This window comes from Petromyzon marinus, unplaced genomic scaffold (genome assembly GCF_048934315.1).
Source record: "Petromyzon marinus isolate PM22_M1 ecotype Great Lakes invasive population unplaced genomic scaffold, UKy_Petmar_22M1.pri1.0 PM_G_Scaffold_17, whole genome shotgun sequence".
NCBI lineage: Eukaryota > Metazoa > Chordata > Hyperoartia > Petromyzontiformes > Petromyzontidae > Petromyzon > Petromyzon marinus.
This window is the reverse complement of record NW_027422728.1, coordinates 3,931,825-3,956,135: the sequence shown is the minus strand read 5'-3', so window position 1 is coordinate 3,956,135 and position 24,311 is coordinate 3,931,825. Positions and strand designations below refer to the sequence as shown.

Below are 24,311 nucleotides of genomic sequence, written 5' to 3'. Positions count from 1 at the left end.
CTTGTCTGGCATTAGACACGTCTGTACGAACAGTGTTTTCATTAGCCTCCATTTATCAGTTAGGGGAACAACTAAGCTCGAAGGGGCAGTACGTGCCGTTCTGGTCACTCAACACGACGTGTACTGTTCACGGACCACTGAGAAAACGCGTTGCAACAACATGCATAAATACAAACTGACAATTTCAGCCAGTGCAGCAGCTTTATATAGCATGACCACATCGATTCAAGTTTCACAAACCTCTTATTCGTATGTGCAGACGTGTAGCAACTACAATAATGTTTCTTGGAGATGGTAGAGCCGGATGACTGCGTCAGCTGTAGCAGATTGTATCACTGCAATGCCTCCATTATGTTTGTGAATCGGGCATTGAATTGTTATATGTTCCATGGTTCTGGGTGACCCCAGTCGCACACTGGAGAGTTTTATTTTTATTTTCCTTTTTTGTGCATCGACCGGATGTTGTTTAGGGTAGCCCGTAAGCTTTACGGAAGATCGAAGCCAGGTACCTTTTACATCGGGTCTTTCATGAGGTGTTTGTGTCTTGTGGACTTCATTCGGATTTCCAAGAATCACGTTTGAATGTTGACTTAAAGCTTTCGTGACTGCAGGAATTCACATTCTTGGGTCTTTCGGTAAAGTCACGTAGATAGGTTCAAAGAAAATAACAAAAAAACTACGACGTTTCGATCACAGCACAAGCAATCGTCATCAGGAGAGCAATCTTATTATCCCTGAGATCAGGGCTAGGCCAGCCCTGAACAAGATCCGTTTACCATTGGGAGAAGTGACAACAGCAGATGTCAGTGTGAAGGCGATCGGTATTACCTTAGTGTCGCGGCATCTCTTCAGAAATGTGAGTGACTTGATCGAGTCGACGGATCTTGTTCAGGGCTGGCCTAGCCCTCATCTCAGAGATAATAAGATTGCTCTCCTGATGACGATTGCTTGTGCTGTGATCGAAACGTCGTAGTTTTTTTGTTATTTTCTTTGAACCTATCTACGTGACTTTACCGAAAGACCCAAGAACATCACGTTTGAAGTTACGTTGTTGAAGATTAAGCGCGTGGGTCCAAAAAGGCTTGCTCGACTCGAGTGCTGGCGAGGGACTGTATTGAGATCCGAGTGGATGGGGAGACGTTCGTTTTTCCACGATTTGCTGTGCTTCCCGGACAGTTGCAGTATTGAGGCAAATGGATGGGGAAGTGATGCGTGGCAACTCGAGAAGCCAGGATTTTGGATCCTGCTTTAAGGTTCCAGTGCCACCGCATTGCATCGTTCAATTGGACATCAACAAGCCGGGTGTGTGCCGAGCTATTTATGGTCCATGCCGTTGCACAGAATACACAAGGACCATGGCTTATACCATAGCACCGGTGATAAATAAGAATTATCAAACAAGAACATGGAACAAAAGCTGAAAAGTATTTAGGAAAAAAGCGTGGAGCGGTGCATGCTGAGAGTTACTCTGGGATGGAAAGAGGAATGCAGATGTACTGACATCGCAGACGTCACTGTGTAATGCCGGCGCTAGAGGGGCACGGTGTGCGATGTACTCACATCATGGACACCACGTATATAGTGACATCGTGGATGTCACTGTGTAATGCCGGCCCTAGAGAGGCGGGTGTCGTGCTGGCCCTAGAGGGGCTCTGTGAGCGCTGAGTCATAGCGCTGAGTGACACCACGCTCAGGTGTGCATTGCCGACCCCTACAGGATGGGGTGTGAGAGTGTCAGCCATGGAATCGGGTTACTATAGGCCATGGCACTCTGGTTGACCCCGGAGAACACGTGACTGGTAAAGTCTACACAGGGTCCCCGAGTGGGGGGCTAGGGGTGGTCACGTGTCGGGGCGAGATCCTGCTCGAGGATTCTAGAAGGTGGTCGTGGCCAAGGGTGGGGCCAGCCACGACCACGGAGGATATAAGCTGGGTCCCCAGAGTTGCTGTTGTCATCCTGAAGATCTACATTCGACGTCCGTGAAGAGTCACCAACACGTGGACCTGGACCCAAGCTGGGGTCCTGTCCGTTGTAGCTACTCCCAGTGTAGTTACGGTGTAATTAGTGTAGTTAGCCTGGTGGTCACGTAGCTAGTTACGGTGTAATTAGTGTAGTTAGCCTGGTGGTTATGTAGCTAGTTACGGTGTAATTAGTGTCGTTAGCCTGGTGGTCACGTAGCTAGTTACGATGTAATTAGTGTAGTTAGCCTGGTGGTTACGTAGCTAGTTACGGTGTAATTAGTGTAGTTAGCCTGGTGGTCACGTAGCTAGTTACGGTGTAATTATTGTAGTTAGCCTGGTGGTTACGTAGCTAGGTACGGTGTAATTAGTGTAGTTAGCCTGGTGGTTATGTAGCTAGTTACGTTGTAATTAGTGTAGTTAGCCTGGTGGACACGTAGCTAGTTATGGTGTAATTAGTGTCGTGATTCATAATAAAGGTTTTTGGGTTAGATCGCGTTAGTTATAAATGTGTCGTAACCCTCCACCACCCGACACGGCCAATCAGCAAAAAAGTGTCACGTTGACAAAAACTACACACCGCTGTGTTGAAGGGTGAATCCACAACATTTACAGTTTGAATACGACGTTTCGCTGGTAATTACATCCAGCATCATCGGGCAATTCGCCAGAATGGTAAAGCCCTCACTTGCTCCCGGTCTTAAATAGAGCAGCAGTAGGGTGACGTCTTCATTTAACTCATTCAGGTGCAGTAATTATATAATCGATTGGTGATCAGTGACAGCACCGTGACTACACGGGATGTCGCGCTTGGCCTGAGCAAAAGGCAGACGGCACAAAGAATGAAGACGCACAATATGACACTGTGAACTTGCGAGACGATTTCGTTTTGCACGTGCGACAATCACCGCCATTCTGCTGGGTAAAATGTGTAGTACTCTTTGGTTCTATTGGGTAAAGTCACGTAGGTGAAAATAACATAACAAAAAATCACGACGTTTCGGCCACAACACAAGCGGCCTTCATCAGGTGAAGGGACGAGACTGTCTGGAGGACAGCGCTGACTTTACCCAATAGAACCAAAGAGTATGGATCCTAGCAGTCACGAAAGCTTTAAATCTAGAATTAAAATGTGTAGTCCAATCACTTGGCACTAAACATTTTATTTAAATGTGAAGACCTTTGTCGATCCACTGCTGGATAAATTCCTCCACCACGATGTTTCTGCCATGGGGGTTGTTTGACCATCATTCACCACATTGGTCAGTGTGGATTGGTGGACAGGTAGGTGCCCAGAATTAGTTCAGATATCACTCGCTAGTGATGTCATCCGTGATCAGTAATCAAACTTGAGTCGCTGCTGGGTTCATAGTGCATTGCGCTAACAATTGCACCGCTACTACACCTTAAACATTGAATGTCATCATTGACCACGATCAATCCACAGCTGGATGAAGACCTCCCGGTGCTATCCGTGTACCTGCTTGAGTCCCGAGTAGTTGGGGTCATCTGAGTGCAAGTGGTGTGTGGTTATCCACGTCGGGTGAGTTTTCTCACCAACCTGCATTGACCAGGGTATAATGACTAACGGTCACATATCTTTCCCACAATTTTAACGCATCTTGATACATTAACCAGAATCTGAAAATATGAAATATTCATCATTACGAGGAAATAAAACAGGAAGGAGACAGACTTCTAAACATGGATTTCTCTTTTCTTAGTTCTTTCGGTAAAGTCACGTTGAAGGGAAACAATAAAATAATCAAATATATAAAACAATAAAAATTCTCACAACGTTTCGACCATAACACAAACGGTCGTCATCAGGTGTGTCGGTTTGCATACATTTATTTATTTTTAAACGGTGTATTTAATTATTTATAAAAACGTTAGCGCCACGCGCAGTGATTTGGCAGTATATTTAGAAGGACTAGTCCATCTATGTTCTGAAAAGAGGAGGGGGGAGACGAAAAATGTTAATGTATGCTGTCTGAAAGCCACTGTAAGCGTGAACAATCAATTAAGACCTGAAATGGTTTATCAAATCTTTCCAATGATTGCTAAGCCAGAATCCATCTTCTCGGTTGAAATTGTCTCTGTGCTTGTATATGTGGATAGCCTCATGAACGAATCTCTCATGGTAGCCAGATGGCTTACAAAGAACCTCTGTCTTGGAAAAGTCAATGTCATGTGAGCCTACTGAATTATAACAATGATCTGCCACGGCCGAGGTGTTGGTCCTACCGTGTTTAAGGTCTGCTTTGTGTTCACGAATGCGGTCCGAGACATGGCGTTTGGTTTCTCCAATGTAACTACTACCACAGAGGCAACTTAGTTTGTAGACACCAGGGTATTGTATGTCCGGAATCACATCTTTTACAGACGGAACCAGATCACGGATTTTATGTAATGTGTTGAAATGGACCTGGATCTTGTGTTTATTCAAGATTTTTGACATCTTTTTTGTGATACCCGCAATGTAGGGTAAAGTGATGGTTTTGAAAGGCTCCTCAAGAGGGTCCTTCTTCATGGTTTGAGTGATAGCTATGCGGATTGTATAGTCGGAGTAACCATTAGCCTTAAGAGCTTGGTGTACGTGCTTGAGTTCACTGTCTATGTGTTCCTGGTCTGATATGCATTGGGCTCTATGATACAGAGTCTTGATGAGAGAATTCTTCTCTGATGGATGGTGGTGGGAATCCGGTTTCAGATAAGCATCCGTATGGGTAGCTTTCCTGTAGACAGAGTGGCTCATTGAACCATCAGGTCTCTTTTTAATTAGGACATCCAAAAAAGGTAGCTTGCCATCTTTTTCGACTTCCATGGTAAATCTGATGGCTGGGTGTATGCAATTGATGGGGTCGAAGAATTGGTCTAGAGCAGGCCGGCCATGTGGCCAGATGACAAAAGTGTCATCCACGTACCTCTTCCATAAGGTTGGGCGCAGAGTGGCAGTCTGGATGGCGTCAGTCTCATATTTCTCCATGAAAATGTTAGCTATAACCGGAGATAGGGGGGAGCCCATTGGGGTGCCCTCAGTTTGTTTGTAGAAAGTTCCATTCCAAGTGAAGTATGTATTGGTTAAACAGTGTCTCACCAGGGGGGGTACCTCAGTGTTTAGTCCTTGATGAACCAAGTCTTCAATTATTGCGATGGTGTCAGGTACAGAAACCTTGGTGAATAAGGAAACTACATCAAAACTGACAAGCAGGTCGTCTGGGGACAGGGAAATACCCTTGATTGTCGATACCAGGGGAGTAGAATTTTGTACCGCAGAGGTGGTTTTTCCAGTGAAAGGATGCAGGATTTCAGACAAAAAACGAGCCAGTTTGTAGGTGGGGGAGTTGATAGTAGAGACGATGGGATGAAGGGGTGTATCTACTTTATGTATTTTTGGTAAGCCGTATAATCTTAGTGGCCTGGCAGCAGAAGGTTTCAACGAAAACTGTTTAGATTGATCAATTAATGCAGTTGAATCAGAAATTATTTTGTTGGTTTGTGTGACGAGGCTGTTGGTGGGATCTCTTTTTATTTTTGTATAACTACCATCGTCGAGTAATTCTTTAATTTTGTTGTTGTATTCTTTTTTATCCATGATGACAGTAGCATTGCCCTTGTCAGCTGAGAGGAGTACAATATCATCCCTCTTTTTTAATTTATATAATTCAAAACGCTCATCTTTGCTGAGGTTGCTAGCTGGCATCTTAGCGTTTTTGAAGGTTGCAGCGATTTCAGATCTTTTTTTGTCTGAAATCCTGCATCCTTTCACTGGAAAAACCACCTCTGCGGTACAAAATTCTACTCACCTGGTATCGACAATCAAGGGTATTTCCCTGTCCCCAGATGACCTGCTTGTCAGTTTTGATGTAGTTTCCTTATTCACCAAGGTTCCTGTACCTGACACCATCGCAATCATTGAAGACTTGGTTCATCAAGGACTAAACACTGAGGTACACCCCCTGGTGAGACACTGTTTAACCAATACATACTTCACTTGGAATGGAACTTTCTACAAACAATCTGAGGGCACCCCAATGGGCCCCCCCCTATCTCCGGTTATAGCTAACATTTTCATGGAGAAATTTGAGACGCCATCCAGACTGCCACTCTGCGCCCAACCTTATGGAAGAGGTACGGGGATGACACTTTTGTCATCTGGCCACATGGCCGGCCTGCTCTAGACCAATTCTTCGACCACATTAATTCCATACACCCAGCCATCAGATTTACCATGGAAGTCGAAAAAGATGGCAAGCTACCTTTTTTGGATGTCCTAATTAAAAAGAGACCTGATGGTTCAATGAGCCACTCTGTCTACAGGAAAGCTACCCATACGGATGCTTATCTGAAACCGGATTCCCACCACCATCCATCACAGAAGAATTCTCTCATCAAGACTCTGTATCATAGAGCCCAATGCATATCCGACCAGGAACACATAGGCAGTGAACTCAAGCACGTACACCAAGCTCTTAACGCTAATGGTTACTCCGACTATACAATCCGCAAAGCTATCACTCAAACCATGAAGAAGGACCCTCTTGAGGAGCCTTTCAAAACCATCACTTTACCCTACATTGCGGGTATCACAAAAAAGATGTCAAAAATCTTGAATAAACACAAGATCCAGGTCCGTTTCAACACATTATATAAAATCCGTGATCTGGTTCCGTCTGTAAAAGATGTGATTCCGGACATACAAACTAAGTTGCCTCTGTGGTAGTAGTTACATTGGAGAAACCAAACGCCATGTCTCGGACCGCATTCGTGAACACAAAGCAGACCTTTAACACGGTAGGACCAACACCTCGGCCATGGCAGATCATTGTTATAATTCAGTAGGCTCACATGACATTGACTTTTCCAAGACAGAGGTTCTTTGTAAGCCATCTGGCTACCATGAGAGATTCGTTCATGAGGCTATCCACATATACAAGCACAGAGACAATTTCAACCGAGAAGATGGATTCTGGCTTAGCAATCATTGGAAAGATTTGATAAACCATTTCAGGTCTTAATTGATTGTTCACGCTTACAGTGGCTTTCAGACAGCATACATTAAAATTTTTCGTCTCCCCCCTCCTCTTTTCAGAACATAGATGGACTAGTCCTTCTAAATAAACTGCCAAATCGCTGCGCGCGGCGCTAACGTTTTTAGAAATAAATAAATACACCGTTTAAAAATATATTTATGCAAACCGACACACCTGATGACGACCGTTTGTGTTATGGTCGAAACGTCGTGAGAATTTTTATTGTTTTATATATTTTATTATTTTATTGTTTCCCTTCAACGTGACTTTACCGAAAGAACTAAGAATATGAATTACTCCAGTCATGAAAGCTTTAAATCAAAATGGATTTCTCTGTGAGATGCAGTCATTTGATGCCACTATTTGTGATATCTCAGGGAACACGATGTGACAAATCAAGCATACCAGCTTATATGGAAGAATGTCTCGATTCCAGCTCTCAAATCAACAGATAGACACGATGCTTATATAAATAACCACATTGTACAGCTTACCGACCTGCCAAGGAGTTAACCAGTTCTTTCGATGTCCTCTAGTACACAGGTAACTATAGGCTACAACAGGTGTTTCGTAAAGCCAGTAGATACACCTTTCTGCGGCCCACTTTTCAACTCCCACAAAATCAGCAGCCTGCAATACAATGCAGCGATACGGTCCAATTTACACTTCAATGGCGACTAATGGGAGATGCGAATGGACCGTGGAAGACTGGCCCACAAACTTCAGTTTGAGAATGCAGAGGACTAGAGGGAAAAATGCCAAGGAATCCCAATCGGATACCCCCCCCAATCTCTCTCTACGAAGAGTTGACGGCGGGGATTTGAGAGGCGGCAGCAGCAGCAGCAGATGGTGGCCGTACGCTTGTGGCAGCGAAGCCCCGAGTAGCCGTCCCTGCAGGTGCACACGCCAGGGAGCCGCGCAGCGCCCGCCGTTGACGCAGCCATCTCGGCACAGCGCTGTTCGGGGGGCATCGCCAGAGGCGCACGGGAGGAGGAGCCTTTAGCCGTCGGCAGAATCCTTGCATCGGGTAGAGCGGCCCCAGACATCGTCGTCGTCGTTGTCGTCGGCCGCCAAGTGATCGGAGTGGCGATGATGACGCATTGGCGAATGTTCGTGCGTGTGTATGTGGTCACAACGGTGACTTCCTGGGCCTCAATCATGTCGGTGCAGATTTAAATGAGTACCTGGTGTGCTGTGGATACAACGTCAGCATTGGGGCGACAAAAGCGGCTTTGGGGCCGTCCATAAATGACGTCACGCGATTTTGGACGATTTTTGACCCCCCCCCCCTCGTCATTGTCACAAATGTCTGACCCCCCCCCCAAAAAAAAAGATAAAACATGCTTCAAATCGCTTAAAACTATTGTCATTGTAGTGCGTATTTATTGTGCCGCTGCACTCTGATGTTGTAGGAGAAAACATTTATTAACAAGTCTATTTAATTAAGTGGAACGTGTTGTCTATATTTATTTAAAGTTGCGCATTTTGATGTGACGTCACATTTCTCACCCCCCCCCCCTCGTCACGCATCGTCACAAATGTCTGACCCCCCCCCCCCCAGGTGCGTGACGTCATTTATGGACGGCCCCTTTGGCGTGGTGTTGGCCACACCACCTACTCATGTAGCCATGCCAACCTTAATGGGCAATGTTATTGCTAACAGTGCTTATCCCAACAACGCTGTATGAGAGACCGCTGTTAATGATGGTGGGTTTCTAGCCACCAGTCTGAAATATCCCCTTGTGATTCAAATACGTTGACGGTAGGCTTACCTTCTTCATGTGAAGACACGACAAATGGAATTGATGTACTGACGGTCAGAGTTATATATTTTGTTTACTGCAATCCCGTTTTTCCTCATTTGGCAGACCATGAACAAATTACATACTAAGTGTTAAAAGTCATTACACGTGGAACCATGTTAAAGGATGTGCAGCACACACTGCAGTGTTGATCGACAATGGAGTAGAAACACTTTCACGTGAACACAGCGTGAACACACTTTTTAAGAATAAGGGTTTCCAGCAATGAGCCATAGGTGGTTGTCACATGCAAAGGATCTTGCCTTATTGACCTTGTTATCACTTTCCATTGCTAAACACACACACACACCTGCAGACCTCTTAATCTGCCACATATAATCGCTCATTATTTGGTTGAAAAATCTTAATATATTGAGATCAGCAGAGCTTGGGCAATTTATGAATGCGCCCGCTCACCTCGCGCAGGCTGCTGTCTCTTCCAGCTCGTCTGTAGTTCCACGGCGATTGTGAGGCGCAATTTGCATGAACGACGCAGTATGTAAAACTAAACATTGATGGGTTTTTTTATGAAATGCAGATGGCACAAACTCCCCAAAAAAATTATGAAATGCGCACACGTGTCGCTGAATGGTAAGATAAAGGAAATACATACCGATGGTGCATCGCGCACCCATGTATCCCTTGGAACAAGCACACCGGTTACTGTTCAAGCGGGTACCTCCATTGTAGCACGGTGGATAGCAGAGGGCTACACACAAAACAAAAGACAGAATTTGAAACATGTTTTTTTTATATATATATATAATAACAATGATCATTTGAATCCCTTTGTCAATCCAGTGCTGGATGAAGGCATCCCCATGCATGTCGGTCATTAAGGTTATTTGACCATACTTCACCACGCTGGTCAGTGTGGGATGGTAAATGGGGGAAGTCCCAGCGACGATGAATAAATATGTAACTCTCCACTGATGTGAGTCACGGCTGCGAATTCAACTCAGATTTCTGGGTTCATGTGTATGTTCATCATTTTCATCAGCCATAATCCACTCCCAAAACCGTTGGCATCTCTCATGGTCCTGGGATGTAGCGATCCATTTAGCACCGCTTAAGAACAGGACGCCTTCTTGATTCGATAATTACTCGATACAAGACGTACACAAGCTGAAGAATCAGACTGGCGAACGAGAGGCACAATTGAAATAAATACATCGTGACACGGTTGGCATAGATGAGGTGAGAAGGAAAGGAGAGCACCCCATACCTCTGTAAAGGAGTTCCCGACGACTCACTCGGAGGCTAAGGTAAGGTAGGGGCTTCTGCCAAGGTTTTATTACAAATCTTTAACAATACACAGGGGTGAACAACTCCCCAGGGGTTAGGGGTCCCGGGCTAGGTCCCGACACAGCCGGCTGCCCTGTGCTGTCTCCTCTGCCCCGGCCGTGGGATCAACCAACACGGCCGAGCGAAGAGCACAGCCACGTCTAGCCTGGCACTGTGCTCTCCCCTATCCCTACCCTCTTGCCCTTGGCTCCCCGTTTCACCCTTCTCAGACCCTACTCTCCAGCTACGACCCCTCTTATGTCCCGGGGTCCCCTTTTTATCCTTCAGGAGCCGTGACGTCACTCTGCTGCCCCGAGCGCATGACGTCACGTCATCGCCCTGGACAGCACAAGTGATGCCACTTCCCCATTCTACTCCTCTACACCTCTGAAGAGTGGCATAACCTTTCCTATCATAGGGGCACAGCTGACAGTAATTCTAGAGGAATGGAATTATATTATTGCTGTCTCTGAGAATCGCACATCGTGTTTGATCGCTCTCATCGGATAGGGCGACCTGAAAAACTGGTGGTGTACTTTCTCACTCTCGCTTGTGTACAATTACGGGTTACCAGAGCACAGAATGCAAGCTCACATTCACTCGGGTAAGATGGGCTGCAAGCACAGAGGCTAGATGTTAACTACCTCGCCTGGTATACAGGAGGTCGTTGGTTCGATCTCGACCCTGACGCCTGCTGCTGTATATTTGGATGTTCTCCCCTTGATCGTGTGGCTTTTTCTCCGAGTCCTCCGGTTTTTCCCTCCCCATTCAGAAGCATGCGTTTGGAGTATTTGGCTGCTAGAAATTTTCACGCGATAAGCCACTTCGTTGAGCTATCATTTGTGGCCAGGTCGCTTCTAAAAAAAAGAGCTTTACAGCTCAGTGGGCCCTGGTAAAATAAAAAATAGTTTTAATTTTGTATGAGAGCGCAACATTCTCGTCGGCAATGGCATAAGACAGGAGGCGGCAGTGTATACGTGGTGCATCTGCGTTCGAGGCTTAGCCAATTTTCACAGCCTCAGATTAATCCACTGCTGGATGATGCCTTTCCCCATATTATATGGGTTGCTTGACCATACTGCACCACACTGGCCAATGCGGTTTGTTTGAAGGGGTCCAGATATCACTTCCAATTCATGTTATAGTCATTCCCTGTAATCGAACTTACAGTGAGGGAAAAAAGTATTTGATCCTCTGCTGATTTTGTACGTTTGCCCACTGACAAAGAAATGATCAGTCTATAATTTTCATGGTAGGTTTATTTGAACAGTGAGAGACAGAATAACAACAACAAAAATCCAGAAAAACGCATGTCAAAAATGTTATAAATTGATTTGCATTTTAATGAGGGAAATAAGTATTTGACCCCTCTGCAAAACATGACTTAGTACTTGGTGGCAAAACCCAGGAGTGTCCCACTTTTGTAGAGGAAACCTTTACAGCAAAATCATCAAACACCCACCACCCCCACCACACTACCGTTCCCAAAGTCCGCCGAGTGGAAGGTCATGGCAACGCAAGAAAGTCCACTGATCTTTCACGAGGCCAGGACTCCCCACGCCCGTGTCTGAGGGTTCTGTGGTCAACTGTAGTTTAGATTAAAAAAATATCTGAATGCAACCTCAACTCACAAAATAACAAAATTAACCCAGAATGCACCAAATCTCGTCAGATCTTTGAAGCTCAACCGGGGAAGAGCCTGGGTTTAGTGCTTAATTTGAAGACTGTCTGGGAAAAGCAGACGTTTTAGGCCTTGCGCTGCAAGTTGGCCAACAGATGTCGTATGCACAGGTAATCTCCGAGTTACTCCGGTTTCCTCTCACGAGCCAAACAAGTTACAAAAGAATTGGTCGAACATCTGAACGCTGGAACTTCATGAATACAAAATCTCAGAAACAGTCAGGATTTCCTGAGTAAATGAACGGGAAAAAAAAGATTCTGACAGTATTATTATTATCACCCACGGGTGCGCATGTGAGGAGCGGGGCTTTAATTTCAACCACATCCCACACACGGCACACCACGTCCAGTACGCACTTCTCACACTACGGCCGTGGCTAAACAAACAAAAAAAATCACGTGTGCCTCCTCCGGTCTACCAGCGACCCAGAAAATATTCCATGAGAAATGTAAGGCCTCCTCGTGTGCGGGCGCGCCACGCGTGAAGACTGAATGGACTGCGGGGGGCTCTGGTCCTCTGGTTGTACGTGGAATGTACGGGGGGTGTGGTGGTTCGCCCAACTGGATGCGGACCGCTATAAATTCCGTGCACTGCACAAACCCCCGGTATAAAACCACGGCCTCTGCCGGACCACTGGGGGCAACCAGCGAGCTAAAAAGAGGTCAGAGTTGGAAAAAGTCCACCCCCCCCCTCCCCCTTCTTTCTCTCCCCCTCACTTGTGAAAATGACTGAACAATTTGTTCGATTACAATGCCATTGTTTCGAAGAGATCAAACGGATTATCTTTCGTCTTGGCTACACAGCCGTACGTGTGCGTGTATACATCCCCCGTTTGTCAATCCACTGCTGGATAAGGGCTCACGCCACCCAGCAGTCGGTAGTGAGGGGTTATCTGACCACACGTCAATGTGTCTTGATAAAGCTCAGGGGGAGTACAGACACAAAATGGATTTAGCTGCACTGCCCAGAATGCCCACTACTACTGCACCTGTGTTTTGTGCAAGGTGGTCGCCCATCCGAGCAGTATCCAGGCTCAAAACCTGCTCAGACGAGATAGGTGCGCGGTTAGGCCGCAGGCCAATAGGGGTCGCATGCAGACACTTCTAGAACACAAATCGCATGTCATTGTGGTTTGCGTTGACAACACTGCACGTCGGCGTCACGAGCGACTAGTCGCCATGCTGTGGACCCTGGGCAATAATCATTGGCAAATAAAAACAGATAAGTAGCTGGATATAAGCACACCTGCTATAAGCACAGTTCTTATATGGCAACACATTCTTACGTTACACTGGTGGCCTTGCTCTGTAAAGGGTGTGCTTATATCCAGATTCTACTGCAACTGGCGGGCGTGTTAGGAAAACTTGATAACCCACACAAGCAGCACACCTTCGTGAGAGGTAGGGCTTTGTAAAAGAGAGTAAGGGGATGGAAGAGATGATGCGAGCGAATGTTTTAAGGCCACTGTGCGGAACATCTGTACGGGGAAAGTTGTATTGTCAAGCGCTTCAAAGAAGTCACACGTGGGGTTAGAGAGAAGAATAATAAGTGTGGGTTACCAGGTTATTCTGGGACACCCCTCGATTGTGGTGCAATTGCTAGAGACCCTACAACAGCACCGTCACATTTGATCATCAACCGCAACTAAATCATTATTAACATCTAAAGATTCCAGTAATAATAAGCGAATTAACATAACCATTCATGCCTCCCCAATCTAATTACAGTGGCGAGTAAGTTCACCGAGCGAGCGATGTCAATTATAATGATGTTCTAAAGCGTTTGGAGAGCTTAAAATTTAAAGAACGAGAGCAGAGTCTCGACATTTACGACTTGGAAAAATTGAAAAACCGCCATTTTAATGACAGGCCCCTCAAATGTAAGACCAAAACATTTTAGACTTGGGTGTCTTATTTTTTCACAAACTCAGACTTAATCAAGTTTGCATCTGGAGATACTGAAGGGTGACACATTCCAAACATGACATCAGATTTTAAAATCCGAAAACTGCGATTTGCCCTCTTAAAAATTCCGTGGGCTAAAACTTGTGTGTGTGTGTTTGTCGTTTGCAAGCTTGGGTCCTGCGAAAGTATTGTCTGGAAGTGTTGAAGGATGTCAAATCCAAACATGACAGAATTTAAAAAATTCGGCATCCGCATTGTTGCTTAATTTCAGCCTAAGCCTGTTCAGGTTTGCGTGTGTACGTATAGACGGTGCTTTGAAGGGGGTTGGCATTCGAAACATGTCGCGTTTTTCAATAACTGAATTTTCGGGGGATTTCTTTTTGTAAGTGCGTGGCACACAGGGTGGTGCGCTGCTATGCAGGATTTTCAAATGGATATGCGCGACATTGACAGCATAATTGGAAATCACATCGACAAGCGCCATAGGGAATATCTTCAATAACATTCATTTATATTTTTATTTTTTCGATTTTTATATTTTACGTGCCGAAAGTTGTTTTTGCGCCAATTTTTATTTTGTTTCTCACCTGCGCCGAAAAAAAATACACTTAACGTGAAATATATTCGGGGAGGGGGGCGGGGGGGGGCAGGAAACTAAAACAACACGACACAATAGTTCAAAGCTAGGCACACGTTGCACGCTGCACTGAAACTCTGTGTGAACTACATGTGAACTACATGTGAACTACATGTCAACTGTGAACGCCGTTTTGTCAACAGCGCTGGATGCAGCAACAATACGTTCCTAACGCACGAGCAGCTATGGCAGGGAGCAATGTTGGGATTAACCACAGGTTGTCGCCCCAGGAGGTAGCCGTGCAGAGGAACGCAAGCATCGTTTCCGGAGGATAGCTCTCCGCAGCTGGGCCGCTCGCGTCTCTCCTGTTTTGTTAAAAAATAAAGGCACTTTTGAAGGCGGAAAACTGGCTACACGCGTTACGCCAGTACTATCCTGTGCGCGCAGGTTATGCATGTAGGTAAATATTAGGCATGTACGAATAAGACTACCCCCCCCCCACCACCCAGCATCACTCGGGCGCTGCGATAGATTCAAGATTAAACAATTTGGTTTTAATTACCAAATGTGGTGAACGCGGCACCTCGAGTGCCTGCGGTGGATTAGGTGACCGGATCAATTAGGTGGATTGCACGGATGGAATGCAAGTGGTTTCCCAGTAAAAGTGGAACATCTGGACCAGCGCAAGAGGTGAACGTTCGGCCAACGTTGGCCAAACGGTTTACTGGGCGATTCTAACGTTCACTATTTGCCACACGTGTTGCGAGCATACGGAATCGAGGATTCTGATCCGCTGCGTCGTTACTACGACCGATAAAAACACCGGTCCTGCAGTGGGTCACCATCGATGATGAAACTCGCATTTGTATTGTTTCACACTTTTTTTCGTTCTCGTCTCTACGGTTTTCGTTCACTCAACTTGGCCCGACTGCGATGCGTACGGTGTCGCTCGGACGTCGTTTGCATCACTTGTAAATAACAAATTCCCAAATGCACGATTAGATGCGAACGTTTGTGGGTGTAGGAATCGTTTGTTTACGGTCTATGCATCGCTACACGCCTAGTATTTGTGTATGCACACCCATACTTGTGTGTACAGATACGCTTATGCATGTAAAATACTATGGGTGATTTTCTGATTTAAAAAAAATTACTTGCTTGCATTTGTAACAATTATGGATCTTCTTATGGATTTTTGACCACTTACACGATGTCCTAATTTTTATGCGTTTTGGGGTTTTAACAAGTGATGTCATGTGGCAATTACCTCCTGTCAAGTGACACCACTCTTGGCGTGAAGGTGATGCCACCTGTTTGTGACATCACTTTTTCAGATCAATATAAAGAATATTTATTTATTTTGTCCCAAATTTTACGTCTCAGCCTGGATTGCGATATTTTTCAGATTAATCTGAAAATCTGGAACATCCCTAATAGTAATACATATACATCATAATTCTAACAGCATGCATTTAATGTCTCAATGTACACGTTTACTGTATAAGATTGTGAATGTACCTGTTACATGGGTGTCCACCAATCACTGAAGAAAATGGATTACAGTAGACTGCAGTCCTAGCTATGTTTATGAAATCACATAACCCATACACACTTGGTAATGTGAAGATTTCATCATCTGTGTCTCATGCCCTCCTCTCGACCGCCACATGTCGACCATCGCGTTGACACGCATCATATCGAGATTTAAAAGTCCCAGGTGTTTGCCAACATCACGTGCTTTTCTCGTGTGCTGCTATCGGCGACCACTCTAGAAAGATGGATGACCAACGGATGCAGTTATTTAGGAATTGGTGATTTTGCACAATGACCAAGGCGGAGACATTTTTGTGCACTCGGCACGCGCCTCTGTGCGTGCTGCCGACACGGATTCGCTCGAGGTTTTCGCAATCGTTAAATGCAAGCACGGTAAGGATTATTTTTGCTGCCAATATTTCAGCCAGGGGGACACGTTAAAGATCCCTTGGCGTAGTTCGCAAGAGTGGGACCACTGTGCGCTGGCGTCAGGGTCCACGTTTGGCGAAAATTACACCGCAAATTATCTCAATTGGATACATGGTGTTCATCACTCTCCCTACTGCCCATCCGAATGGCCCAGGTCAGTCTTCACATGAGACCATCCTGGTCTCTTGGGTTCTCATCTGCATGAACATAGCAAACTTGAAACTTGAACCGCACAGTTCAATTAGATGTATAATTACGATTATTTAATTATGGGTACATTCAAGGACAACACACCCTGTACAGGACAATGTGCTATACATACGAATATAATTATATGGGCCTAAGTAAGCAATGTCATATACCCATGCATGTGTTGCGTACACATACATGGGTATATGTTTGTACGTGTATTTACAGATGTATATATCTGCAAACATGTTCCTACGTTTATTATTAGTGGACTTACATATATATCTGTACATATGAATGCATGTGTCTATGTATGAATGTACACATGCATACATGCATGTATACATACATGCATGCATACACACATGACCTATGGGAAAAAAATGTATGTGTATGGAAATACGTATACGTGTCAATGTACGCGCCATACAGACATATACCCATGCATGTGTTGCGTACACATACATGGGTATATGTTTGTAAATGTATTTACAAATGTATAGATATGCTAACATGTTCCTATGTAAATTATTAGTGGACTTATATATTTATATCTGCACATATGAATGCATGTGTGTAGGTATGAATGTACACATGCATGTATACATCCATGCATATACACGTAACCTATGGAAAGCAAATGTACATGTGTATGGAAATATGTATAAATCCGCGTATGTACATATGCAACAAGGCAGTGGGTGACCAGTGCCTCCAGGTTGAGGAAACAACAGCTTCAACTTCAGGTTTGTTCAACCTCCGGTGACGTGAGATTGAGAGGCACGCGTACAGGCCTCGTGTCAATCCACTGCTGTATGAGGATGACCCCCACCCCACGTCGTGCTGCTCCGTTGGGGTCACGTGACCACAATTCACCGTGCCGGTCAGTGCGGGTTAAAGGCGGCCAAGAATGGACACGGGAGCATAGAAGCACAATACGACAATGGATATTGTCTGTGACGGCCCTGTGCTTTCCCCGCCCGTCACTTGGCGCGTACAGGTGGATTCATTGAGAACTGGAACGTGAAAAAAAAGTCTGATGATGATGATGAAGCTCCTTTGCTAGGGACCAATTATACGGAGCAGTTTATCCCGGGAAGATATGTGCCCCTGTCCGGTTGGAGAAAGCGCCGATGTAACTGCTGCTCCGAATCTTATTCGTGCCTTCATCATGCTCGTTGATTAATCATGGAGGGACCCCTCTCTGTGGACTCCACAAATCTCCCACCTTCCTAAGTGCAAGTGATCGTCCAACCTTCAAACTTGTACCCATCCATGAGAACGCATCAACCCGGTACTCGGATCCCTCCACTGTGCTCTCAACCTAATTCCGACTCAACCGCAAGATGGAGGATCTTGAAGACGCCTTCAATGTCTTCAAGATCTTCCATGGGCTCTCAACGCTCCAACCTCTCCCCCCCCCCTCTAATCGCCTATAATATTATCTGCACACCAGCAACTAAGATCTCCCATCTTACTGCCCCCTGTTCAAGTCCAGACCAAAATCTTTCCTCGTCCTTCTTGTCTACGATCGTCGCAAGTCTCCGAAATGTTTCAAAGAAGAAAATGAATACTTTCCTGTTTTTAGGCGATTCTCAGCGATGCGGATTTAGACGGTCTCTCAATGCGCTTGGATCGTATTGCTGATGAAGCCAATGCCGTCGCATTCCAGTTACTCAACGAATCCACCGGACGCGCGCGCCATCGCCCGAGACTGGAAAACCCGAGGTGGCACTTGTGGCCTCCTCAACCTGAAGCCACGAAAAACCTCCCCTATGCATTAAGTGCCTGGCATGAGCAATTCACATTTTTCAGATTCCGTATTCAAAGATCGCACTGTCCAAAACCAACGGCGCCACGATCAAGTTGAAACCGGTTCCTTGCGAAGCCTCGGGAGGTACCGGTGGGGCGAGTGGGAGGACGTGTCTCACGGTGGGCCCCCCCCCACCCCAAACTCCCCCTTCTCTCTCCTCGCCGTCCGCTCGATCTCCACCGCGGTTCTAGTTTCTGTACCGTGCCGCAACATCGGACCACAGCCTCTGCATGTCCTCCAGGCCCCTGGTCCAGAGCTCGCGTAGCTTCACCCAGCCGGTGCGCGCCGTTATCAGCAGGTAGTCGGCGTTCTGCGGGTATCGCAGGATCGTGTAGCGGGCCATGACCAGCGACTGGCAGAACCTGCGGGGAAAAGTAGACCATATTGTTGTTGTCGCCGTTGCTGTCGTTACGGTTAATATCGTTTGTTATTCAAGAGGGTTTTTGCTGCCGACTTGTTGATCGACTGGGATTTTAGTGTCCCCACCTCTGCTCTCACCTGCACGCCACCAGGAAGTAAACGGCCCTCCTCTCGTCCTCGGTGAGGGCCTGCACGCTCTCGTAGCCGGCTAGGACGTGACCCCCGGCCTCCATCGCCTCTCCGCTCTCCACCATCATGTACATGATGGCCATGGCCAGGTCGTACACGTGGTAGCCGAACATCATCGAGTTGAGGTCCACAATGCCGGAGACGCGGTGCCGCGGCACTCCCTCCGCCGACTTGGGCCCCTGCTGCTGCTGCCGCTGCTCGCTTCCCACGGCCACCTCCTGCACCAGGATGTTGTCGTCATTGAAGTCACCGTGGATTATGCCTGCGGCGAGGGGGAACGTCGAATTTGATTTCGTCCGTTGTCTTTTATTGTTGACCGTCCTCCCCTCGTCGCCGTCGTCATCGTTCGTGCCCATGCCGTTTTTATTCCGGCCGCACGATTGGTGTTGCGCAAGCCGCGTGTGCGAGTCTAAGAACGGCCCCCGCAGAGTCTCAGTGAATCACCGACTTCTCCTGCCTTCAAAGGCACAGAATTACAATAACCCACCAGCGTCGTACAACCCTGCACGGGGGCGAGATATGGAGCGGTGTGTAGTGGTATGCACACCGCATCACGAGCCCTTGATTCCCGGCCATGGAGAACATCACTGATATCTGAACCAGTCCTGGGATCCTACCTACCTCCTCACCGACCAGCATGGTGAAGGTGGCAAAACAACCCCCATGACCCTACACAGCCTGGGAATGCCTTCGTCCAGATAGTGCATTGACAAAGGGCTGTACATTATTATTATGAGTATATGTGTAACAAAAACTGTTGAACACAATTTAGCATCCATTGAAAAATGATTTGGTAGAAATTACAATTATGATTTATATACAGTAGCGTCTGAATGTCATAACCCTGTCATTTGATTTCACCTGTGATCAGTGTCTGTGCGAGTGTCCCCCATTACATGCATGCCCTGTAATGCATCTGTGTATGCTGGGTAAAAGTAATCACGTAAAGCACATTGCAAAGAAAATGCTTGCCACAAATGAATCACAATACCTTGCTGATCTCGTCAAGCAGCATAAACCATCACGCGAATTCGGGTGATCCTCGCAGCGGCTTGTGGCTAACCATCGAACAAACAAAGACGGTCACCGCATCGCGCGCTTTCAGATGCACTTCTGCGGCCGTCTGAAAAGCTCTTCTTTCCGATATTAGGAAGGCACTGGAGCTATGCACTTTTAAACCTAGATTGAACACTAATTTATTTTTGAACTGATTTTTTGTGTTTAGTTTGTTGTCCTTCCCCCGCACCTCCGATTAGCACGGTTGGCTACGTACGGTGCGAAAGAAGTTCAACGTACACACGTACGCGGCACCCGTCGTGGCTTCAAGGCCTCGTCGGTGGCCTGAAGCGCCCCTCGCCCCCTGAGGCATGGAGCTACGTCCCGGGTGAAGCTGCGAGGCGAGCGTACATCTGGTAAACTTGTGCAGGTTGGGTTGGATCTCCTCGCGGAACTTGGCGATGACCTCCCTGACCAAACCCTGGTTGGGGTCGCCGTCCAGAGTGAAGAGGTAGGACTCGAGCAGGTGGGTGTTTGACAGGTTCCAGATGAAATCGTCTCGTTGCAGGGAGTGCAGGAACGGGTGCTCAAACTATGCAGATGTTTAAAAATGAAGGCGGTAAGATGACAAAAAATGCAATACGAGATTAACATCGCATTGGCCAGTTGAGTACATATGTAAGTTAAAGGCAGCAAAACGTCAAGCTAGCAAAGGATAGTCTTCGTTTCAAAAAAGATGTTCTCCTTGACTTATTATTTTCTCTTTGTTTTTTTTCGGTAAAGTCACGTAGGTAAAACTATAAAATAAAAGAATGAATGAAAAAACAACTACATTTTTTCATCATCAGGTGTGAAAACCACAACAAGAATTTTTTTTTTTTCAAATTTCCTTGTTGTGGTTTTCACACCTCATGACGATTGCTTGTGTTGCAGTCGAAACGTCGTGAGAATTTCATTGTTTTATATTTTTTATTATTTTATTGTTTCCCTTCTACGTGGTGGTGACTTTACCGAAAGCAACAAGAATATGAATCCCTGCAGTCTCACGTCACCTGTCAAGAGGCGCTCGTGCGCTCGTACCTGCTGCAGGGCTTGGTGGATGCTCGCTGCCAGCTTGCCCACCTGGTAGTACAGGCTGCCATCCGCCAGCACCCTGGACAGCGGCACGCCGGGCAGGTACGTGAGCAGCCGCACGTTGAACTCCTTCTCTCCTTCGCCGCAGTCTGAGAATTCACAGCAGGAGTCGCCACCGAGGTCAAGAGGTCACCACGGTTAGTGAAATCTCACCGTCGCTTCCTTTTGCTGGAACATAAAAAGCTGTTCGGAAGCTGATATCGGAACCTCCAAGGTCTGGCCAAAGTGTCAACTCACCACTTTGCGCCCTGTGTCCATTACCCACGTGCTATACTACACAGGGTCTCTTATGAATTGCTCAACTGATAGCCAAGGCTACTATTCTTTTTTTAGGAAATTAAGCGACAATTTGCTGCTCAGTATTAAATGGTTAATAACAATAATGAACGTGCTAAGTCCGATATATAACGCACATAAAATTCGTGTAGTCTTTAAAACGCCAATCTCTCAAGCAACTTGAATCGAGTATTTCTGTTCCCCCCCAAAAAAAATAGTAAATTGGAGTGATTTTTTCCTCATGACTTTCTTTCACGGTACTATTAACGCAGAAATTAATAACACGAACGCATTCCGAAATTCGCATTCCTATATGGCCTTGTTGTCTAAACCGCTGTAGCTAAATAAAGCATTTGAGAGGAATAATACCTCGCCACACCCATGCGTAAGGCATCCGCCAAAGTTGCAACGTGGCACGCAACCCTCACGCCTTAGCGCACGCTGGCCGGAACCGGGGGCAATTCGCCCAGGTTCGGGCCAGAATGGATACGTCAGCACCACGAGTCTAGCTGAATTCCCTGGGTTCAGCTTGAGCAAATTACTTAGGAGCAGGGTGAATGGGGGCCCCATCTGCATCAGGAGGCGACTTTTATCGCTCGTTCCATCACGTAAATATAAGGGTCAGCGGCATTCCGTGATCTTCGCATTCCAAACACGGCGTTGGGTGGCGATGTCAGCTCACGCGATGAACCCCGAGCCTGGGTTTAAAGGAGCGCTGCTAGCCCAGGCATTATAATCAGAATATGTACTTTTACTAGAGGAATCCGATGAGCTATGAAGCACTTTGCTTTACAAATGTTTAGCAGCCCAGGGTTGTCCCAACTACAGCCCGTGGGCCAAGCCCGAACCACCAAAATTAATTCATTCTGGTCTACAGGACAACTATCCCGCCACGCCTTACAAGAACTAATTAAGTACATGTCTCAGTCAGCAATACTCACTTGAAATTACACACGACAACCGTCGCCCCCGCGCCTTACCCCCAACTGAAAAGTTTGACAAGACCCTCCCGATACTCAGTGAGGCTCTGCTGTGAAAACAAGTGTAACGATGATGATTACAATAATAATATTAATAGAAGTGATGCGATGCAGGAGGTCGGAGTGGGTGTGGGGGAGAGATAAGCTCTGTATCGACATGTTTGCATTTCTCTAAATCTCTCCTCTTGCGGATAGATCTTTCTCCTATCTCTTCCATGTAAATATATTTCTGATTAAATCTCTCTATGAATGAGTTAAATGATGACATCACCCTGCTGCTCTATTTAAGACCGGGAGCAAGTGAGGGCTTCACCATTCTGGCGAATTGCCCGATGATGCTGGATGTAATTACCAGCGAAACGTCGTACTCAAATATTGTAAATGTTGTGTATTCACTCATCACACCGGTGGGCTAAAGTAGTGAACTATTTTGTCTGTTGTCAACGTGACACGTTTTTTACTGTTTGGCTGTGTCGGGTGGTGGAGGGTTACGACAAATTTATTAATAACGCGATCTCACCCAAAAACCTTTATCATGAATAAATCTCTCTCATATCTCTACATTATATTGCTTGTGACATCTCTCTCCCGTCTATGCTTGTTCATGTAATACATGGTTTTGGTTTGACGTGTTCCCCTTGTCAGCCAATCCGGAACTCGATGCAAAGAGTTTGACGTTTGCTTCTCTGTGCCATTAAAACGTCTCAGGGTCTCGTGGGAAGATAAGCAGAAACAAAAATTACGATTTAGGTTTCGTAAGTATGTTGAAATTCTTTCGCACCATACGTACGTAGCCAACCGTGCTCATCGGAGGTGTGGGGAGGTAGAACACACTGTGCAGTTGGCGAATGGCGGCGTCGGTGAACTGTACAAACATTATATCTACCAACCTGCAGGTCAGTAGATGAGAAAACAGCAAGTGTGCTTCTGATCTCTCACCACAGATGTTATCATCTCGTCCGTGTGGCTTTGCTGTGAGCAGTCATTCCAGTTTCATCCCACACACCAAACATTGTTTTTTTTTATATATATATGAAGAATTTACAAAATATCACAATGTGGACCTTGGGCCAGTACCAACAAGCAGTGCGTTACATCCACCAACCTCACAAAAACTAAAAAGTATGATCCTTTTACATCACTTATCGTCAGTGGAGTGCGACCCAGTATTATACCACCGCCTCATGCTCGGATATTGATCGTTGTCTTTGCAAGTATAAACCAATGCTGTGTTCGTATGATTACTATCAGCCTATTACTAAATCACCTGGAATGTGCCCTATCATAAGATCTGAAAGCTAAGCAGGTTGAGCCTGGATTAGGGCTTCTATGGGTGACAATCGTGCATTAAACAGGCATCACAGGCTGCTGCGTGGTGCTACGTTGTGGGGGCCAGAGTTCAGTTGCAGCAAAATCAATTGTACTGCACTGTACATCTATTAAACTTGATTTGTCGCTTTCGTGACTGCAGGAATTACTCTTTGGTTTTTTCGGTAAAGTCACGTAGAAATAAGAAATAATAATAAAATTACATAATAGCATACGACGTTTCGATTGCAACGCAAGCAATCATCATCAGGCATAGAAGAGCTAAATTTAAGAGAGAGGAAACACAGAACCGCAGATAGATATACAGACACCTAAGTAGAAGGGAGTTCACACAGAGACACAAAGAGAGACACAACGTACGGAGCACAGAGAGATAGGGTCTCTGTGCCGAGGCCTTAGCATGTAGGGGGAGACAAAGAGAGATGGAGACGCACATCAAGTAGAACAAGATTTAGTATTATGTACATCTCTTCTCCAATGTCTCTGCTCCCGGGACCCACGCAGGCGCAGCTCACCGATGCTCTCGAGCGACATGATCTTCCCGCTGACGTTGTCCACCACCTCCTGCATGGGGAAGCCCCTCTCCCGCAGGAACCTCATCATGGCCATCTGCACCTCGAGCAGCTGCGGCCGCTGGCTGTCCCGCGTGTTGGTGACCTTGAGCACGAACTGGCGACCGTCGCGCGCCAGCACGCGGTAGTTCTGGTCGACGTAGCTCGCCAGCGGGCTCACCCCCGCCACGCTCACCCCGTAGAGGCGCTCCACCAGCTCCGCCGCGCGGGACTCGCTGAGGCACGGCTTCTCGTGCTCGCGGCCATCGTCCTGCGGCGCGGCTTGCAT

General features: G+C 46.4%; 1 protein-coding gene across 1 annotated transcript; it reads right to left on the bottom strand.

Moving 5' to 3' along the window:
* Window positions 1-15,811: 15,811 nt before the first annotated feature.
* LOC142911161 (hydroxylysine kinase-like) lies at window positions 15,812-24,311 on the bottom strand. The gene is made up of 5 exons (XM_076060266.1): window positions 23,987-24,311; window positions 20,833-20,975; window positions 20,164-20,344; window positions 18,706-19,018; window positions 15,812-18,569 (listed from the first exon to the last, which is right to left on the bottom strand). Exons 1-5 carry the CDS (start codon window positions 24,309-24,311, stop codon window positions 18,395-18,397), a joined length of 1,137 nt encoding a protein of 378 aa, XP_075916381.1. The 3' UTR covers window positions 15,812-18,394.

Coding starts and splice junctions, on each gene's coding strand:
- LOC142911161 (XM_076060266.1), bottom strand. CDS start 24,311: ATGCAAGCCGCGCCGCAGGACGATGGCCGCGAGCACGAGAAGCCGTGC. Junction 19,019..20,163: donor CCTGCACAAGTTTACCAGAT/GTACGCTCGCCT, acceptor CCCTCGCCGCAG/GCATAATCCACGGTGACTTC. Junction 18,570..18,705: donor TACTTCCTGGTGGCGTGCAG/GTGAGAGCAGAG, acceptor TTTTCCCCGCAG/GTTCTGCCAGTCGCTGGTCA.